This window comes from Leiobunum rupestre, chromosome 4 (assembly GCF_980474605.1).
Source record: "Leiobunum rupestre chromosome 4, qqLeiRupe1.1.hap1, whole genome shotgun sequence".
Classification (NCBI taxonomy): Eukaryota; Metazoa; Arthropoda; class Arachnida; order Opiliones; family Sclerosomatidae; genus Leiobunum; species Leiobunum rupestre.
This window is the reverse complement of record NC_143387.1, coordinates 55,416,558-55,432,415: the sequence shown is the minus strand read 5'-3', so window position 1 is coordinate 55,432,415 and position 15,858 is coordinate 55,416,558. Positions and strand designations below refer to the sequence as shown.

The window sequence follows — 15,858 nt, the reverse complement described above, 5'->3', positions numbered from 1 at the left end:
GTTATTAATTATTAAATAATTTTGTTAGAAATTATTAAGTATCTTTGTTATTAATTATTAAATACTTTTGTTAGTAATTATTAAGTATCTTTGTTATTAATTATTAAATACTTTTGTTAGTAATTATTAAGTATCTTTGTTATTAATTATTAAATACTTTTGTTAGTAATTATTAAGTATTTTTGTTATTAATTATTAAATACTTTTGTTAGTAATTATTAAGTATTTTTGTTATTAATTATTAAATACTTTTGTTAGTAATTATTAAGTATTTTTGTTATTAATTATTAAATACTTTTGTTAGTAATTATTAAGTTGTTTTGTTATTAATTATTAAATACTTTTGTTAGTAATTATTAAGTATTTTTGTTATTAATTATTAAATACTTTTGTTAGTAATTATTAAGTATTTTTGTTATTAATTATTAAATACTTTTGTTAGTAATTATTAAGTATCTTTGTTATTAATTATTAAATACTTTTGTTAGTAATTATTAAGTATTTTTGTTATTAATTATTAAATACTTTTGTTAGTAATTATTAAGTATCTTTGTTATTAATTATTAAATAATTTTGTTAGTAATTATTAAGTATCTTTGTTATTAATTATTAAATACTTTTGTTAGTAATTATTAATTATTTTTGTTATTAATTATTAAATACTTTTGTTAGTAATTATTAAGTATCTTTGTTATTAATTATTAAATAATTTTGTTAGTAATTATTAAGTATCTTTGTTATTAATTATTAAATACTTTTGTTAGTAATTATTAAGTATCTTTGTTATTAATTATTAAATAATTTTGTTAGAAATTATTAAGTATCTTTGTTATTAATTATTAAATACTTTTGTTAGTAATTATTAAGTATCTTTGTTATTAATTATTAAATACTTTTGTTAGTAATTATTAAGTATCTTTGTTATTAATTATTAAATACTTTTGTTAGTAATTATTAAGTATTTTTGTTATTAATTATTAAATACTTTTGTTAGTAATTATTAAGTATTTTTGTTATTAATTATTAAATACTTTTGTTAGTAATTATTAAGTATTTTTGTTATTAATTATTAAATACTTTTGTTAGTAATTATTAAGTATTTTTGTTATTAATTATTAAATACTTTTGTTAGTAATTATTAAGTATTTTTGTTATTAATTATTAAATACTTTTGTTAGTAATTATTAAGTATTTTTGTTATTAATTATTAAATACTTTTGTTAGTAATTATTAATTATTTTTGTTATTAATTATTAAATACTTTTGTTAGTAATTATTAAGTATTTTTGTTATTAATTATTAAATACTTTTGTTAGTAATTATTAAGTATTTTTGTTATTAATTATTAAATACTTTTGTTAGTAATTATTAAGTATTTTTGTTATTAATTATTAAATACTTTTGTTAGTAATTATTAAGTATTTTTGTTATTAATTATTAAATATTTTTGCATTTAATTTTATTATTTTTATTTTTCATTTTATTATTTTTATTTTTCATTTTATTATTTTTATTTTTCATTTTATTATTTTTATTTTTCATTTTATTATTTTTATTTTTCATTTTATTACTTCGATTATTAATGATTAATTATTGATTGTTAGCTTTGATTATTAACTATTAATTTACAATTTTTAATACTTAATATTTTTCAATTAATTATTATTAACTTTTAATTGGTTTTACTAATTATTTATTAATTTGTATTAATCATTATTTATTACTTAAATTAATTATTATTAACTTTTAATTTGTATTAATGATTATTTATTACTTAAATTAATTATTATTAACTTTTAATTTGTATTAATGATTATTTATTACTTAAATTAATTATTATTAACTTTTAATTTGTATTAATGATTATTTATTACTTAAATTTATTATTATTAACTTTTAATTTGTATTAATGATTATTTATTACTTAAACTAATTATTATTAACTTTTAATTTGTATTAATGATTATTTATTACTTAAATTTATTATTATTAACTTTTAATTTGTATTAATGATTATTTATTATTAACTTTTAATTTGTATTACTAATTATTTATTATTAACTTTTAATTTGTATTACTAATTATTTATTATTAGCTTTTAATTTGTATTACTAATTATGTATTATTAGCTTTTAATTTGTATTACTAATTCTATATTATTAATTTTTAATTTGTATTACCAATTATGTATTACTACCATTAATTATTATTAATTATTCATTTTTATTACTTCCATTAATTATTATTAACTATTAATTTTTATTAATTATTCATTTTTTAATTATTAGTTTTTATTAATTATTCATTATTATTAATTATTCCTTTTATTAATTATTCATTTTTATTAATTATTCATTTTTATTAATTATTCATTTTTATTAATTATTCATTTTTATTAATTATTCATTTTTATTAATTATTCATTTTTATTAATTATTAATTTTTATTAATTATTCATTTTTATTAATTATTCATTTTTATTAATTATTCATTTTTATTAATTATTCATTTTTATTAATTATTCATTTTTATTAATTATTCATTTTTATTAATTATTCATTTTTATTAATTATTCATTTTTATTAATTATTCATTTTTATTAATTATTCATTTTTATTAATTATTCATTTTTATTAATTATTCATTTTTATTAATTATTCATTTTTATTAATTATTCATTTTTATTAATTATTCATTTTTATTAATTATTAATTATTATTAATTATGGATTTTTATTAGTTCCATTAATTACTATTAACTATTAATTGGTATTACAAATTATTTATTGCGACCATTAATTATTATTAATTATTCATTTTTATTACTTCCATTAATTATTATTAATTATTCATTTTTATTACTTTCATTAATTATTATTAACTTTTAATTTGTTTTACCAATTATTTATTACTCCCTTTAATAAATTATTAACTATTAATTTGTATTAATAATTATGTATTACTCCCTTTAATAAATTATTAACTATTAATTTGTATTAATAATTATGTATTACTCCCTTTAATAAATTATTAACTATTAATTTGTATTAATAATTATGTATTACTTCTATTAATAAATTATTAACTATTAATTTCTATTAATAATTATGTATTACTTCCATTAATTATTATTAACTTTTAATTTGTTTTACCAATTATTTATTACTCCCTTTAATAAATTATTAACTATTAGTTTGTATTAATAATTATGTATTACTCCCTTTAATAAATTATTAACTATTAATTTGTATTAATAATTATGTATTACTTCCATTAATTATTATTAATCCTTCTTTTTTATTACTAATTATTTATATTTCAATTAATTATTATTAACTATTAATTTGTATTACTAATTATTTATTACTTCCATTAATTATTATTCTATTAATTACTATTAGTAAAGGATATTTCCTGTTTGATGCGCTATTTGATTAATAAACAAGGCAAATCCGAACGCGTCCTGTAAGGAAAGGAGGCAAGAAAATGAGTCGTTGGGAACGGCCATAATGAGAAAAGATGGCCACTCGCGAGCGTCTCCTCTCTGTCCGCGGGAACTCTTAGTCGCTGAGCTGGATAAGATTTAGTATGTCGTTTATACCCTTATAAATAGAAAAGCCAAGCCAGCTTAGAAGAATATTAGTCCTTCCACGGAGAGGGCTAATAAGGCCGGGTGGGCGCGGGTGGGCTGCCGGAGAGCCGTAAGGGGGAGATTTTCTCTCGCTCGAATGGATTGTTGTGTCGGAGATCTGATTTTACAGCTAATTAAGGGCCAACTGCCTCCAATATGAGTCCATATAATGACGTGTTACATTTTTAGTGTTAGCCAGCCGGTACTTGGGGTATATCGGAGGCGGCCGCTAGAAGGCGCCACCTCTCTCTCTCTTTTCGTAATTTGAATTTATATTAGGACGTTAAGCGCTTTCCAGGTAGCTGGAGTCGTTTGGCCGCCCAAAAGTAATAGCGTGAAAATTGGGAGCGAACGAAACTCGAGCGAGAAGGGAGGGCCGTACTGCCTGGTCGCCGTGGAAGCCTAAAAAGAGAACAATAAGTCATATTTTGCCGTTTTGATTAAATTAAGTTTTGGGAGGCGGCGCGGGTTCAGTGGGTGGCGCTGTTTGTATGGGATTAATTTGGAGAAGATGAAGGCTTCAACGGGTTACGCTTGTTTACTAATTATTATCATTTCTATTCTTACGCGGTATAACGGGATTCATTTTTATTTTGTGGTTTTTGAGTTTTAAAAGTAGTTTTCTTATAGAGAAACTTGGAAGAGGTAGTGGGTGCTATAGGTACTATATATTTTCAGGGAAAGTTGCTTGGACTAAAATACTTCCGCCGAAAACCAATAGTTAGAGGAGCCGGGTTCGATCCCAGCTTGTGGCACCGGGTGAAAACTCGGAAAAACTCCTTCCGCGTTGAGTTTGCAAGTTCTCTCCCCACTGGTTTAACGGGTTTTCCCTCGAGTTCTTCGGTTTCCCCTTCCATAAAAAACATTTTTAAGTTAAAGGTAATATAGTAAGTGTAGGGAGCTGTTGGCTCGCGTGGCATGAAGGGCTTGCCACCACCCTCCTACGCATTGTAACAGGGCCACCTTATTTAAAGGCTTTAAAAGTCGCTTGATGACTTAGACCTGTGTGGTGCCTTGGGTATTAGCCTAGCTGATTATTATTATTATTATCTTAAGTAATAACGCCTCTCTTTAGGCCCGGAATTATTGTTTTACCGGGGCCAGGGCCCTCTTTCGGTGGCCCTGGGCCGTTTAGTGGATAGCAGTAATAATTAAAAGTGCTGTAATTCACCTTATTCAAAAATGAATTTATATATACTTAGGTAGAAGATGATTTTTAATATTTCTGCCAACCGACTCAAGGTCTGTCAGTATGTACCTCCCCTTAAATATCAATCAAATAGACCCGGTATCTGATTGGTCAGCGGGGTAAAACTAGACCAAAAAAATAGATTAATCTACTATTAACACATTACCAAAATTCCAGAAATTAATAACGACACAGTAAGTTTTCGAAAAAAAGATTCAAAACCTTTTATATTTACATTTACAGAAAATTAAATTAACACAAAATGACGTCACTTTTTTATGATGGGCATTTACAATTTATTTATAAAGACTATTGCTTTGTTTGTTTTTTTTGGCACATGCATATATCAAAGGCCTTATTATCGTCCCTCGAAATTAAATTAATGATACAAATTGAAAGCCATTAAAAACATCTGTTCGACCATTTCTAAATAATGTCCAAATGTCTTAAAAATAATGAAACCGAGTCTGCATAGATTCCTGGGCTCTTCTACGAGGTCTCAAACATGAAAATTATTCTATATAAACGATGAAAGGATTTTGGTTTAGAAATTAGACCAACCGCGGCCGAGCGCCTGTAGAAGTGTTCCGCACGCGCTACACCGGTGTCCAAGGAGAAGTTAATATACGGGGTTTTGGTCTATTAGCGCCATCTGTAGGGAGCGCTCGTAAAACCGTTCCGTAGATAATTTACGCGGGCTATTTTGCCCCTAATTCTTTCTCTACGTAAAAATGTTCCCGCCTTAAATTGTATTGTAATAGAAAAACAAATATATTGCTTTTCTTTTTACGGTTATTATTTTTTTGACACGATATATTTATTTACATCTTTATTTCAATTTTAAATTTGTTAACTTTCGGCTCAGTTTTCCATTTGGTAGGCAGTCGTTCTTTCGGGGAATTTTCGATACTTCGATTGAGTTTGACGCGTTGTTCTGTTTTTCGCGCTTACGAAAGGGTGTTGTCACGTTTCTTTCATTTTAATTTAAGATTTTAATCTTTTGGTTCTTAGAAATATAAGATCGTAGAAATTCGGATCTAGGAGATGATTGAATTTCTAAAGACTTTCTGTGATTTCCATTGATTTCGCACTATTTTTTCTATGATTTCGTGTGTTAATATTAGTGATTACGCCAATTTCGAGTCTTTCGCTTTAAAGATGCATATTATTGTTTCAAAATTTTTCAAAAATTTACTTTTTTTGTAAATTAAATTTTTCGAAAATTTACTTTTTTTTGTTAATTAAATTTTTCTAAAATTTACTTTTTTTTAAATTAAATTTTTCTAAAATTTACTTTTTTTCTGTTAATAAATTTTTTCCTAAATTTACTTTTTTTGTAAATTAAATTTTTCTAAAATTTACTTTTTTGTAAATTAAATTTTTCTAAAATTTACTTTTTTTGTAAATTATATTTTTCTAAAATTTATTTTCTTCGTAAATTAAATTTTTCTAAATATATCTTTTCGAAAGACACGAAACTATAGCAACACCCTCTCGTAAGCGTTCACTTATTGGTATTTTCCTTCTAATTTTCGTAACGAATTTTTACAAGTATTTAAAAATCTCGATTTGGGATGATATAATGTCCGAAGCGGAGAAGTGGTCGCGGCGCAGACTATAAGACTTTGATCTCCTCTTCCTCTTCCTCGGATGGAGCCGAGTCTTCGTAGTCGGTGTGTCCGCTGGCGCTGTCCGGGTGAGGGGGGCGTCCGGCGTGGAGCCCCTGCAGGTCCGAGGGGCTGAGCGGGCTGCCCGGCCGACGGTGCTGTTGCAGCAGTTGCAGTTGCCGCTGTTGCATGTGCGACACCAAGTGGTGGCTGGCCGACGTCTTGTCGTGCTGCAGCAGGGAGCCGCCGTTGGTGGCGGGCGCCCCGGGCGGGCTGTTGACGCCGACGTCGCTCAAGTCCGGGTTGGGGTTGTTCTTGTTGGGTAGCGTCTGTTCCCGGTTGCCTCCGGACGAGAGCAACTCCCTCTCCTTCGAATTGCGCCACTTCATGCGACGGTTCTGGAACCAGATTTTCACCTAAAAAAACACCAAAAAATTCATTAAAATGAAACTGATAATATATATTTTAAAATATAACATGTACTTTCGCAAAGTAAAGATTTTGGCGGTGTAAATCGTAATTATTTATAAATTATTTTTTTTAATAGATTTAGAAAGTTTATAAACGATATATTTCACCACTAATGTTTATCCTAAAAATTAGCGGTATCCATGGTTGAAACCGTGGGGTGGCGGAGTGGTTAGCGCTTTCGCCTCGTAGCAAGAGGAGCCCGGGTTCAATTCCAGTTTGTGGAACTGGGTGAAAACTCGGAATGGCTCCTTCCGCGTTGAGTTTGCAAGTTAGAGGGGTTTTCTCGTTTTCATAAAAAACTTAACGGTAATAGTGAGTGTAGGGAGCTGTTGGCTCGCGTGGCATCAAGCGCTTGCCACCACCCTCCTACGCATTGTAACCCGGCCATCTGGGATAAAGATTTAAAAGTCGCTAGATAACTTGGGACTAGGGTGGTGCCTTGGGTATTAGCATAGCTGATTATTATTAATCCACCCAAGATCAGTACTTTCGTAACAAGCCAATATATAAAATATTATATTTATTTTAATTAAAATAATTTTTTAATATGTGGAATGGGTTAAGACATTTTCTTCAACGGCTAGTTGCTAATCAAAATAGAATTTCCAACGTGTTATTAAAAAAAACAACAGAATACGGTGTTGGGTACTTCTCGATCAGATTTATATTATTTACTTCTGGTATAATTAAATATTTAACTACAAGGAAAATCGCAATGTTTCAATGTTTATATTTTTATTTCTCGAATGACTCTGACGAAATTGGAATCGCGCATTATAATTCGAGGCATGATTGCAGCGGCGAAACATTTTAGAACTGTGTATATCGTTTACCACGAAGAGCATTTTGGGGGAAAAACACTTGGGTAATTAGTCCGCTCATAACGCTTCGTGTTAATGTTTTAAATGGCATCCAATTAGACGCCATCCAGCTAATTCGCTCTCCGCGAACAGCAGTTTCCGAAACTCTCTTTATTATCCGCGCTTTTATTCGGGGAATATTAAGTTTCATACTATAAGGCTTCTCTCCGGGATCGAGTGAACCTAGAAATCGGAGAAATTCCTTACGGGAAATTTGCCTTCAATTCGACGCTTTTCAACAACAGCTGACTTCTATAGCTCCTAGTGCCGCACTAACAAGTCTGCCTTCTTAAAACGCTTCCGCCAATTATCGGAGTATTAAGCGAAAGATTCGAGGTTGCAACGAACGCCGGGCTTGTTTCTCTATTCCCCCCCCCCTCATGCCGTGTTGATTGAAATTTCGGGTTTGGAGGGAGCCCACGGGGGTTGTGTTTTACCACGTCGAATTAAAAGCACCCCCTCGACTACCCCCCACTTTTATAAATTATTATCGCTCGGGCTTTTAAAGGCATTTTCATTTATTTCCGGCGCTGGGACGTTTTCAAATTTATGGGGGTTTTAAAGCCCCCTTTATAGTTAGTTTTATCTATCAAATTTATACGATTCAGCCCCTCCCCCCCACCACCTGGTTGTTACAAGGGGTGGAGTTTTAGCTTTTGTAACGGGAGGTCAAAGGACGTGATTTTAATTGGATTGCCTTAGGTTTTACACGTTTTGTTATTGTTTATTTTGGTGGTTATTATTGATGGGTTTTACCATAAGTAACATAATAACAATAAGTATGACACTCCCTATTGCTTTAATACTAATTTTCTAACCGAATCTTTTTTCGGCACTGATACTCTCTTCAGGCTGTGACTTGGACTCACAACTTACCGTTTTGGATGACTACTTTTTGATAAAAATTTAAGCCTAATATCGGAGAGCACGTTCTGGAGTCGCGAGGGGCTTTGGCTTTGTTTTGAAGCCCGCGTGCGAATCATGCGTGATAAAAAACATGAGCTCGTGGCGCCGAGAAAAACCTTTTTAATTTTTATCATTTTAGCCTAATATTCCGCCTATCTATCGGAAACCAGATATTTCGGCTTAGCGGAAGTCTCACGTATTTTAGACACTAGAGGGCTCTGCGCTGAGAAAACATCTTGATTACGCAATAACTATGAAAATCAGTTTGGTTGTAAATCTCGTTATTTGTCATACTTATTGTTATTATGTTACTTATGGTTTTACGGTTATAGACTGAGGAGTTCGTACCACCAAAGGTTTATAGTAATAGTAAGTATCTGACTTTGTATTCCGTCCAGGCTAAGAACTTGAAACGTCATTTTGTGGGGAAATAACTGACATAGCCTGTTGAAAATTACCGTATTCCCGTTTTCTCTTTTACTAAAAACTTTACTGACCGGTTCTTAGGTTATCACGCATGCGCAAATAAACGAAAACTGAGCACAATTTTTAAGCCTTTTCAAAAATATAATAATCAGTTAGGTTAATACCCAAGGCACAACCTTAGTCCCACGTCATCGAGCGACTTTTAAAGTCATTAATTCAGGTAGCCGGGTTACAATGCGTAGGAGGGTGGTGGCAAGCCCTTCATGCCACGCGAGTCAACACCTCTCTACACTAAGTTTTCATTTAACGAGGAAACCGAAGAACTCGGGGGAAAACCCAGTGGGGAGAGAACTTGCAAACTCAACGCGGAAAGATTAGTTCCGAGTTTTCACCCAGTGCCACAAGCTGGGATCGAATCCGGCTCCTCTTGCTGCAAGGTGAAAGCGATAAACACTCCGCCACCCCACCACACACGCCCGACACTTACTGCCAGGTGATAATTTATTGGAATTCTTTTCCTAGTTATCTAGATACATATGACCAGGGACAATACTCTTACGCCATTAAAGGTCAATTTTTAATTACCATAAGTCTTTGCAGATGGCGCCAATAGTCTTAAACAAAAAAATTTAAATCGTCTAAAAGCCGAAAATATTTCTGCCAAACAGTTTTTGCTTATACATTTCAATAAAACATCGCTAAATTAAAGGGCCAAATAATCGTTGGAGAAATTCAGGCCGAATTTTAGTTAGCTCCGTCTCTTCTATCACGTGGTATAAGTTCCCGCTTCCCAAAACACGCGCATCTCTAGCACCACCTTCAAATTCAAATGATTCTGTGACCCTTATGTCTAATATTAAAAGTGGTTTTCTGTAAAGCATTTTTACATTGCGCCACCTAGTATAAATAAAAAACATTAAAATCGAACCTCTAGGGGCTTCGCTGTAAATGTTTGTTTCCTTGTAAGCAATTGGCCATACGGTCTATTATAAACCTTCGATTGTTGGGTCGCTTTAAATTCCCGATAAACGCTACAGTGAGTGCAGCCAGCGTAAGATAAATGTTCGTCATTCGTTGATTTAAATCGAGGATTTATATCAACATTTCTTGAAAAAGGTCCAAATAATACGTCATTTGCTCGTATAAGCCTTCTCCACACCTCTTCAAAAGGCTTTGTATACTCGCAACTAAAATATCCAGCCATAAAAACGTGCTACTTTTAAAAAGACCTCCATTCAAACATTTCGAAATATTTTTTCTCCCGCGCAAATTTCCAAAACTTTTGAGGTTTTGGATAAAGAGAAGCATTAAGTTGTACAATAAAAACAGCCAGATCAAGCGGGAAAAACAAGATTACGGGGGTAGTAGGGGCAGTTGAAAGCCATTATCCCGAAATCTAAATGGCCCTTCTTGTATATATATATGGACGGCGCTTTTAAAACTACACAAGCAACGTATCAGACCCAGGGGAGGAAGTTGAGACGACCAAATGTTACCCAAAGTGAATATTAGGAATTCTTAAACTGACCCGTTATAGTACATTTCTAGCTCAACTTACAATAAGGTAACGATACGGGGACGAATATCAGCCCCTAAACGCGAGCTTCGGTAGCGTTACGAAGTAGTAGTAAAAGTACTATCCCTCTATTACAGTTATCCGATGCATAGGCAAGCTTATAGTCTCCCTTACATACAGTCATAATACCCCCCCCCCCGCGTAACATTCAGATCCGGCTGTTAGTTTGGGGGGGGGGGTGCCCATCGAAAGCACGTGACGTTCGCTCCTACCCTTCTAAGCGGGGTTACGCGAAACCCCCTCATATTCCATCTCTTAAAACGAGCCCATACTAAATGAAAAAGCGCCCCCTATGTATACGCGATCCACCGTTAGATGGGGCTACGCTTTTGTAAAAGGCAGTCCGCCACTAGAGGAACATAACATCAACGCAACAGCCTACTGTAAGTGGATTTACTAATATCACACATTGGCAAAAACCCCCTCGCCTTTTCTAAGCCTCGGCTTTATATATATTATATTGGCGCCATATTGCGCGTCTTATATATATATATTCACCCAGAGAGGGAGCCTCTAGTCGCGGGGATTTTTGGAAACACCACGTGTTCGGGACTGAATATCGTGAATAGAAATGACGTCACAGCTGTGACCAATCAACGTTTGCGGTGTGTATGATACCCCCCACCCCCTTTTCCAGCGACGTTGACGTTATACTGTTTTTATTGATTTGGTCTCTACGCCTGATTCCGAATGCAGGCGTTTTTGGGGCTGACCCCTTATAAGCATTCTCTCTCTACTTTTAGCTCCCGAAGATATTTTATTTATTCCATTTGGTTGGAATTTTTTTTCCTCTCTATAGCTTCTTTTAGAGGTGCACCCTGGTTTTGTTTGTCTTTTTTATTTCGTCACCGTATTTGGACTAGGGGGGGGGGGCGAAACAAAGCGAGGGGAGGGCGAGTTCTTATAGGCGTTATCGGAAAATGTTACATCCGAGAATTCGATGATAGGTCCTTTTTGGGTACCCTTTCATCGACCGGGTTCAAAGGTTATTTTGTTATTTTGTATTCTCTCTTCGTGATGGTTTCCCAATGATTTTGCCTTTTTTTGGTAAGGTTGCGGGTTCTTTTGTTTCAACGACTTTTATTATTGGATATTTTTTTAACTCGATGCGCCTGGTGGGTGACTTTACCCTGATACTATTTCGTCGGTTGGATGTTTCGAAAAGGCGTTTTTATTTATTTTTTAAGGATATTTCTGGGTTGCCACACGTCAGGAAAAAGTCAGGGAATTTAAAAATGGGGCTAAAAAGTCCATTGGTAAAAATTCAGGGAAAAGTCAGGGAATTCAATTTTATCTTGGCACTTTTTGAAGGTAATTTAACTCTAGATCTATGACAAATTCCACGATTATCATTTATTTCCTTGAATGTTTGGCTAATTTTTTATTAACTTCTGATAAAAGTACAATAAAAAAGAAACATTTTGGCCTTAATAGGTCAGGTAAAATCTGTTAAAATGGTCAGGGAAAACAGGGAATAGTCCGGGAATTTGAATCTGAAAATATTGTGGCAACCCTGTATTTGAAAGAGCTGTATTTGTGGGGTGTGCAGGTATTTGAATTTCCTTTTTAATATGATTAAGATTATTATTAAAAAATGGCATATCATCTGAAATTATTGCGCGTTTTTTTAATGTCTTTTAATATTAATAAAATTATTTAAAATTGAAATTTTTATCATCTAAAATTCAGGCTTAGTTAGTTTGTAAAATTCATAGTCACTATTATCATGGGCCAAATAATGATAAATGATTTATCATTATTTGGCCCATGCTATTATTTAATAAATGTTCAAATATTGTTTTTCCATGGTTCGTTATAATATAAGTTTTTATTTTAAAAATATAGAATACTTACACATGTAGTTTTGAATAAAAAACTTTAATAAAAAGTTCATCCTATTATTTAATGTTTATTTTAAATGCGTACAAAAGAGATTAAATACGTTTAAACAGAATCCTATAATAAGAGAAGCTTCTAGGCCTAACTCTCGCTCTAGCTTGCCCAAAATCGTGAAACGCCTCGTTTTCGAACTAGAGGTATTCGGAGGGATACAGATTTGTTAAGGCGATATGTGGCCAGAAAATATAGTCCTCTCGATATATTCATACCGAGGGACTTCAGTTGTACAAATCAGCTGTGAAATCACGTAAATTTAGTAGCTTTAATAACTTTAATCAATTAAATATTGAAATCACTTGAAATCTGAAATCAGATGTACAAAATTTCTAACATTTCAATGATTGGATAGCCCCTCAATTCATAAGCGAGCGGTAGCGGAGAAAACATTTGAAAAATGCAGACGATTCGTTACATTTTAGCTCGTAAAATTCCCATCGGATTTTGCTGGGGATTTTAAATTTTCAGACTCGCCTCGTTTTGATTGAACTTTGTTATTTCTACATTATTATGGTAATAAATGTTAAAACTATTATTTGAAATCATAAATATACATACTAATGAACAATAATCGTGATTCTGAAGGCGATATCTCCGTATAATTTTCTCAATACGCTTTGAAAAACGTTAGGCCTTGCCACCTTTCGCGTTTAAAGTTTTAAACCAAGGATGATCTATACCCAAGGTTCGTAAAAAAGGGAACTAGAAGGTTGCCTCGATCGCATGTTTTTTTTTATCAAAATATTACGGCTTTTGCGTTGCTACGTAAAATCGTGACGTCACCCTGCTGAGATCGTATTGAAAATCAACGGAGGCTCATCTGGGTGACGTCATCAATTTAAACTCGTACAGAAATTTTTTCAAACATCTTCTTGATCGAGACCCCTTGATCTATACCATAGATATAGGAAACGTATATAAAGGTCTAGATAAAATATTTCAAAGGGAGTGAATACGGAGGTGACAGCTAGCAGAAACGCGTAATTTCTGCAGGCTATCCTTATAAAGCGCCATCTATCGGTAAGAAAGCTCGTGCTATCGTCACGAGAGCCGTTGTCTCCTGCTTAAAAATTATACTAAAAGTCACCAACAGATGGTGTCTAAAGACTACGACCTGCGGAAAGGTCAAGCACTTAGTACTAAAATGCTAAGAGAGCTCGCGCTATGGGTCACGTGCCTTCCTCGGTGTCTGCTAGGTGTGAATTCCGTATTTTATGTTAGGCTTAGACGCCCCGTAATTTATCTAGACCTTTTTATACATTTCTTATATCTATGATCTATATCTACGTTTCAGGTTTGCCAACCGACGTTTTCGAGAGCAAACTACTTTTTCTAAATATTCGCTAGTCCTAGGCACGGCCAACTTTGATCTCTCGCGCTACAGCGGCCATCTCATTCGTTGACGTTTCTGTGTTAACCTATGAGCAAAAGATGTGTATGACGTGAGCGCCCCTAGCGGATTATTATTCTTAGAATAGATTTTACATTGAAGTCAATATAAAAACCGAGCGTGGCGCTAAACTCCTACACGTTATAGTACAGTGTTTATAGGGGGAAAATCCTTGCTCGCGGAATTTCGACAAATGTGTTGGCCGCTGTAGCGCGAACAGCGCGTGATCAAAGTTGGCCGTGTCCTAGGCCGCGTTAATTTCTTCTTTGCTCCGGGTCGAAAACAAGACGTTTCAAAAGTTTTACGTTAGCGGTATAGTTAGAGGCATCTCTTATTATAGGCTTCTGGTTTAAACAATTAACTATTTCCAACATAATTTTTCAAACAATAAAAAATAAAATTTAAATGTGAACCAAGAAAACGTTGGCAAACACTCCGTTTGTCTCGTGATCCCTGTAAGAAAAACCACGCCCCTCGGCTTTTTCTCGCGTAAGACACTCCAGTAACATCGCCGGCTCTCTTTAGGAGTAGGCGGGGACTATAGTTGTGACCAAAAAATAAATGGCTCAAGTTTGACCACCGGCAAAACTCCCGTAACGTCCCGTTATCCAAATCTGTTGGACCAATACAGGGCCACCACCAGAATATGTCTGTAGAAAGCTTGACGCGTGATAAGGCTACAACAAGTCGTACGCGGGCAGTCTCAAATCCACGTCCCATAAATCGTGACTCTCTCGAATTCAATCGCAAATTAGTTCAATTCGCGCGGGCGGATGGCGCCACCTCCACCGTTCAGCGCCTCTTGATTAAGAAGACCTTTTATAAGGCAGCTCGCATCCACTCGCGGAACCAGATGGGCATCGCGGGCAAGCGAGTAAGAAACGCTAGATTAAATCCAATCGACATTGGCATTAGTTTATATATTATAATATAATTAAGATCGGGCCACCAGAGGGCTGGCTGACTCGGCCGCGCGCTTAATAGAACGCCAGCGAGCCAAACGTGTAAATATGCTTATTTGCCTCCTCAATAATCCTTATTTTGTGAACCGTTCCAACATAGGCTCAATTACTCCTGGCCAAATTCCCCCGTTGGTCCCTCCCCCCCCCCTCCCCCGGCATCCAGACGAAGCGCGGGGGGTGTCTCGTAAGGCGGACTATCTACCCCTCCTATCCCGCCTGGGCCTGCCGTAACTCGTCCTCTCTGCGGTGCCTGGGAAGCCAGGGCCTTATTAAATGGGGAGAGTGGCTGAGAGTGTTAATATATATATTCCCCTTATTCGAGTGCGTATGATGTTAATAAATGTTAGGAAAACGGTGGCTCATTAATTGTAGGCGATTTCCGCGCCATAACAGGTTTTGCCCGCCCTCCTCGCGCCTTGTTCCGTAAACGTTTAGGATGCCTTCTCGTGCCGGAATTTGATATTATACGACGGAAGGGGGGGGGGGGGGGACTTGGCCAAATTATAACATATTATGAGTCTCCGTCGCGCTGGCTTGATAGTTTAGCGGATTTTTGGAGCCTTATTCGCGTATTCCCGGCTAGTCATCCTAATTAGTTTATATCATTAATAGTAGTCTCCGCTCCAAAGTATTACATAACGATTTATTTAAATTATCGCCCTCCTACAACTTAATTTGTTATTATAGCGTCCAAGTTTTCGACTTATTTTTGGCCCTTTTACGGTTTTATTAGCCAAGGGCTTGGCTAAGTTTGATTTATTTTGCTTTCCAGCGTTAATGTTCTTCGAGATTATTGAATTGGAAAATAGCCGCCTGTAGACGCGTTCCTCACGCGCTACGCTGGTGTTCCCGGGATAAGTTAATTTACAGGGGGGTTCTGCGGCTATTTTTTGCACTTTTTTTCCGAGGGGTTGATCACGCGTAATTGGTGCGCGAGCCTGTAGC

General features: G+C 33.8%; 1 protein-coding gene across 1 annotated transcript in view; it reads right to left on the bottom strand.

Moving 5' to 3' along the window:
• Positions 1-6,361: 6,361 nt before the first annotated feature.
• Dbx (homeobox protein Dbx) overlaps positions 6,362-15,858 on the bottom strand; it is a 49,767-nt gene continuing 40,270 nt past the window's right edge. Inside the window, exon 4 of the mRNA XM_090171061.1 lies at positions 6,362-6,842. Within this exon, the coding sequence (XP_090027187.1) occupies positions 6,435-6,842 (408 nt within the window). The 3' untranslated portion in view covers positions 6,362-6,434. The remainder of the gene's footprint in view (positions 6,843-15,858) is intronic.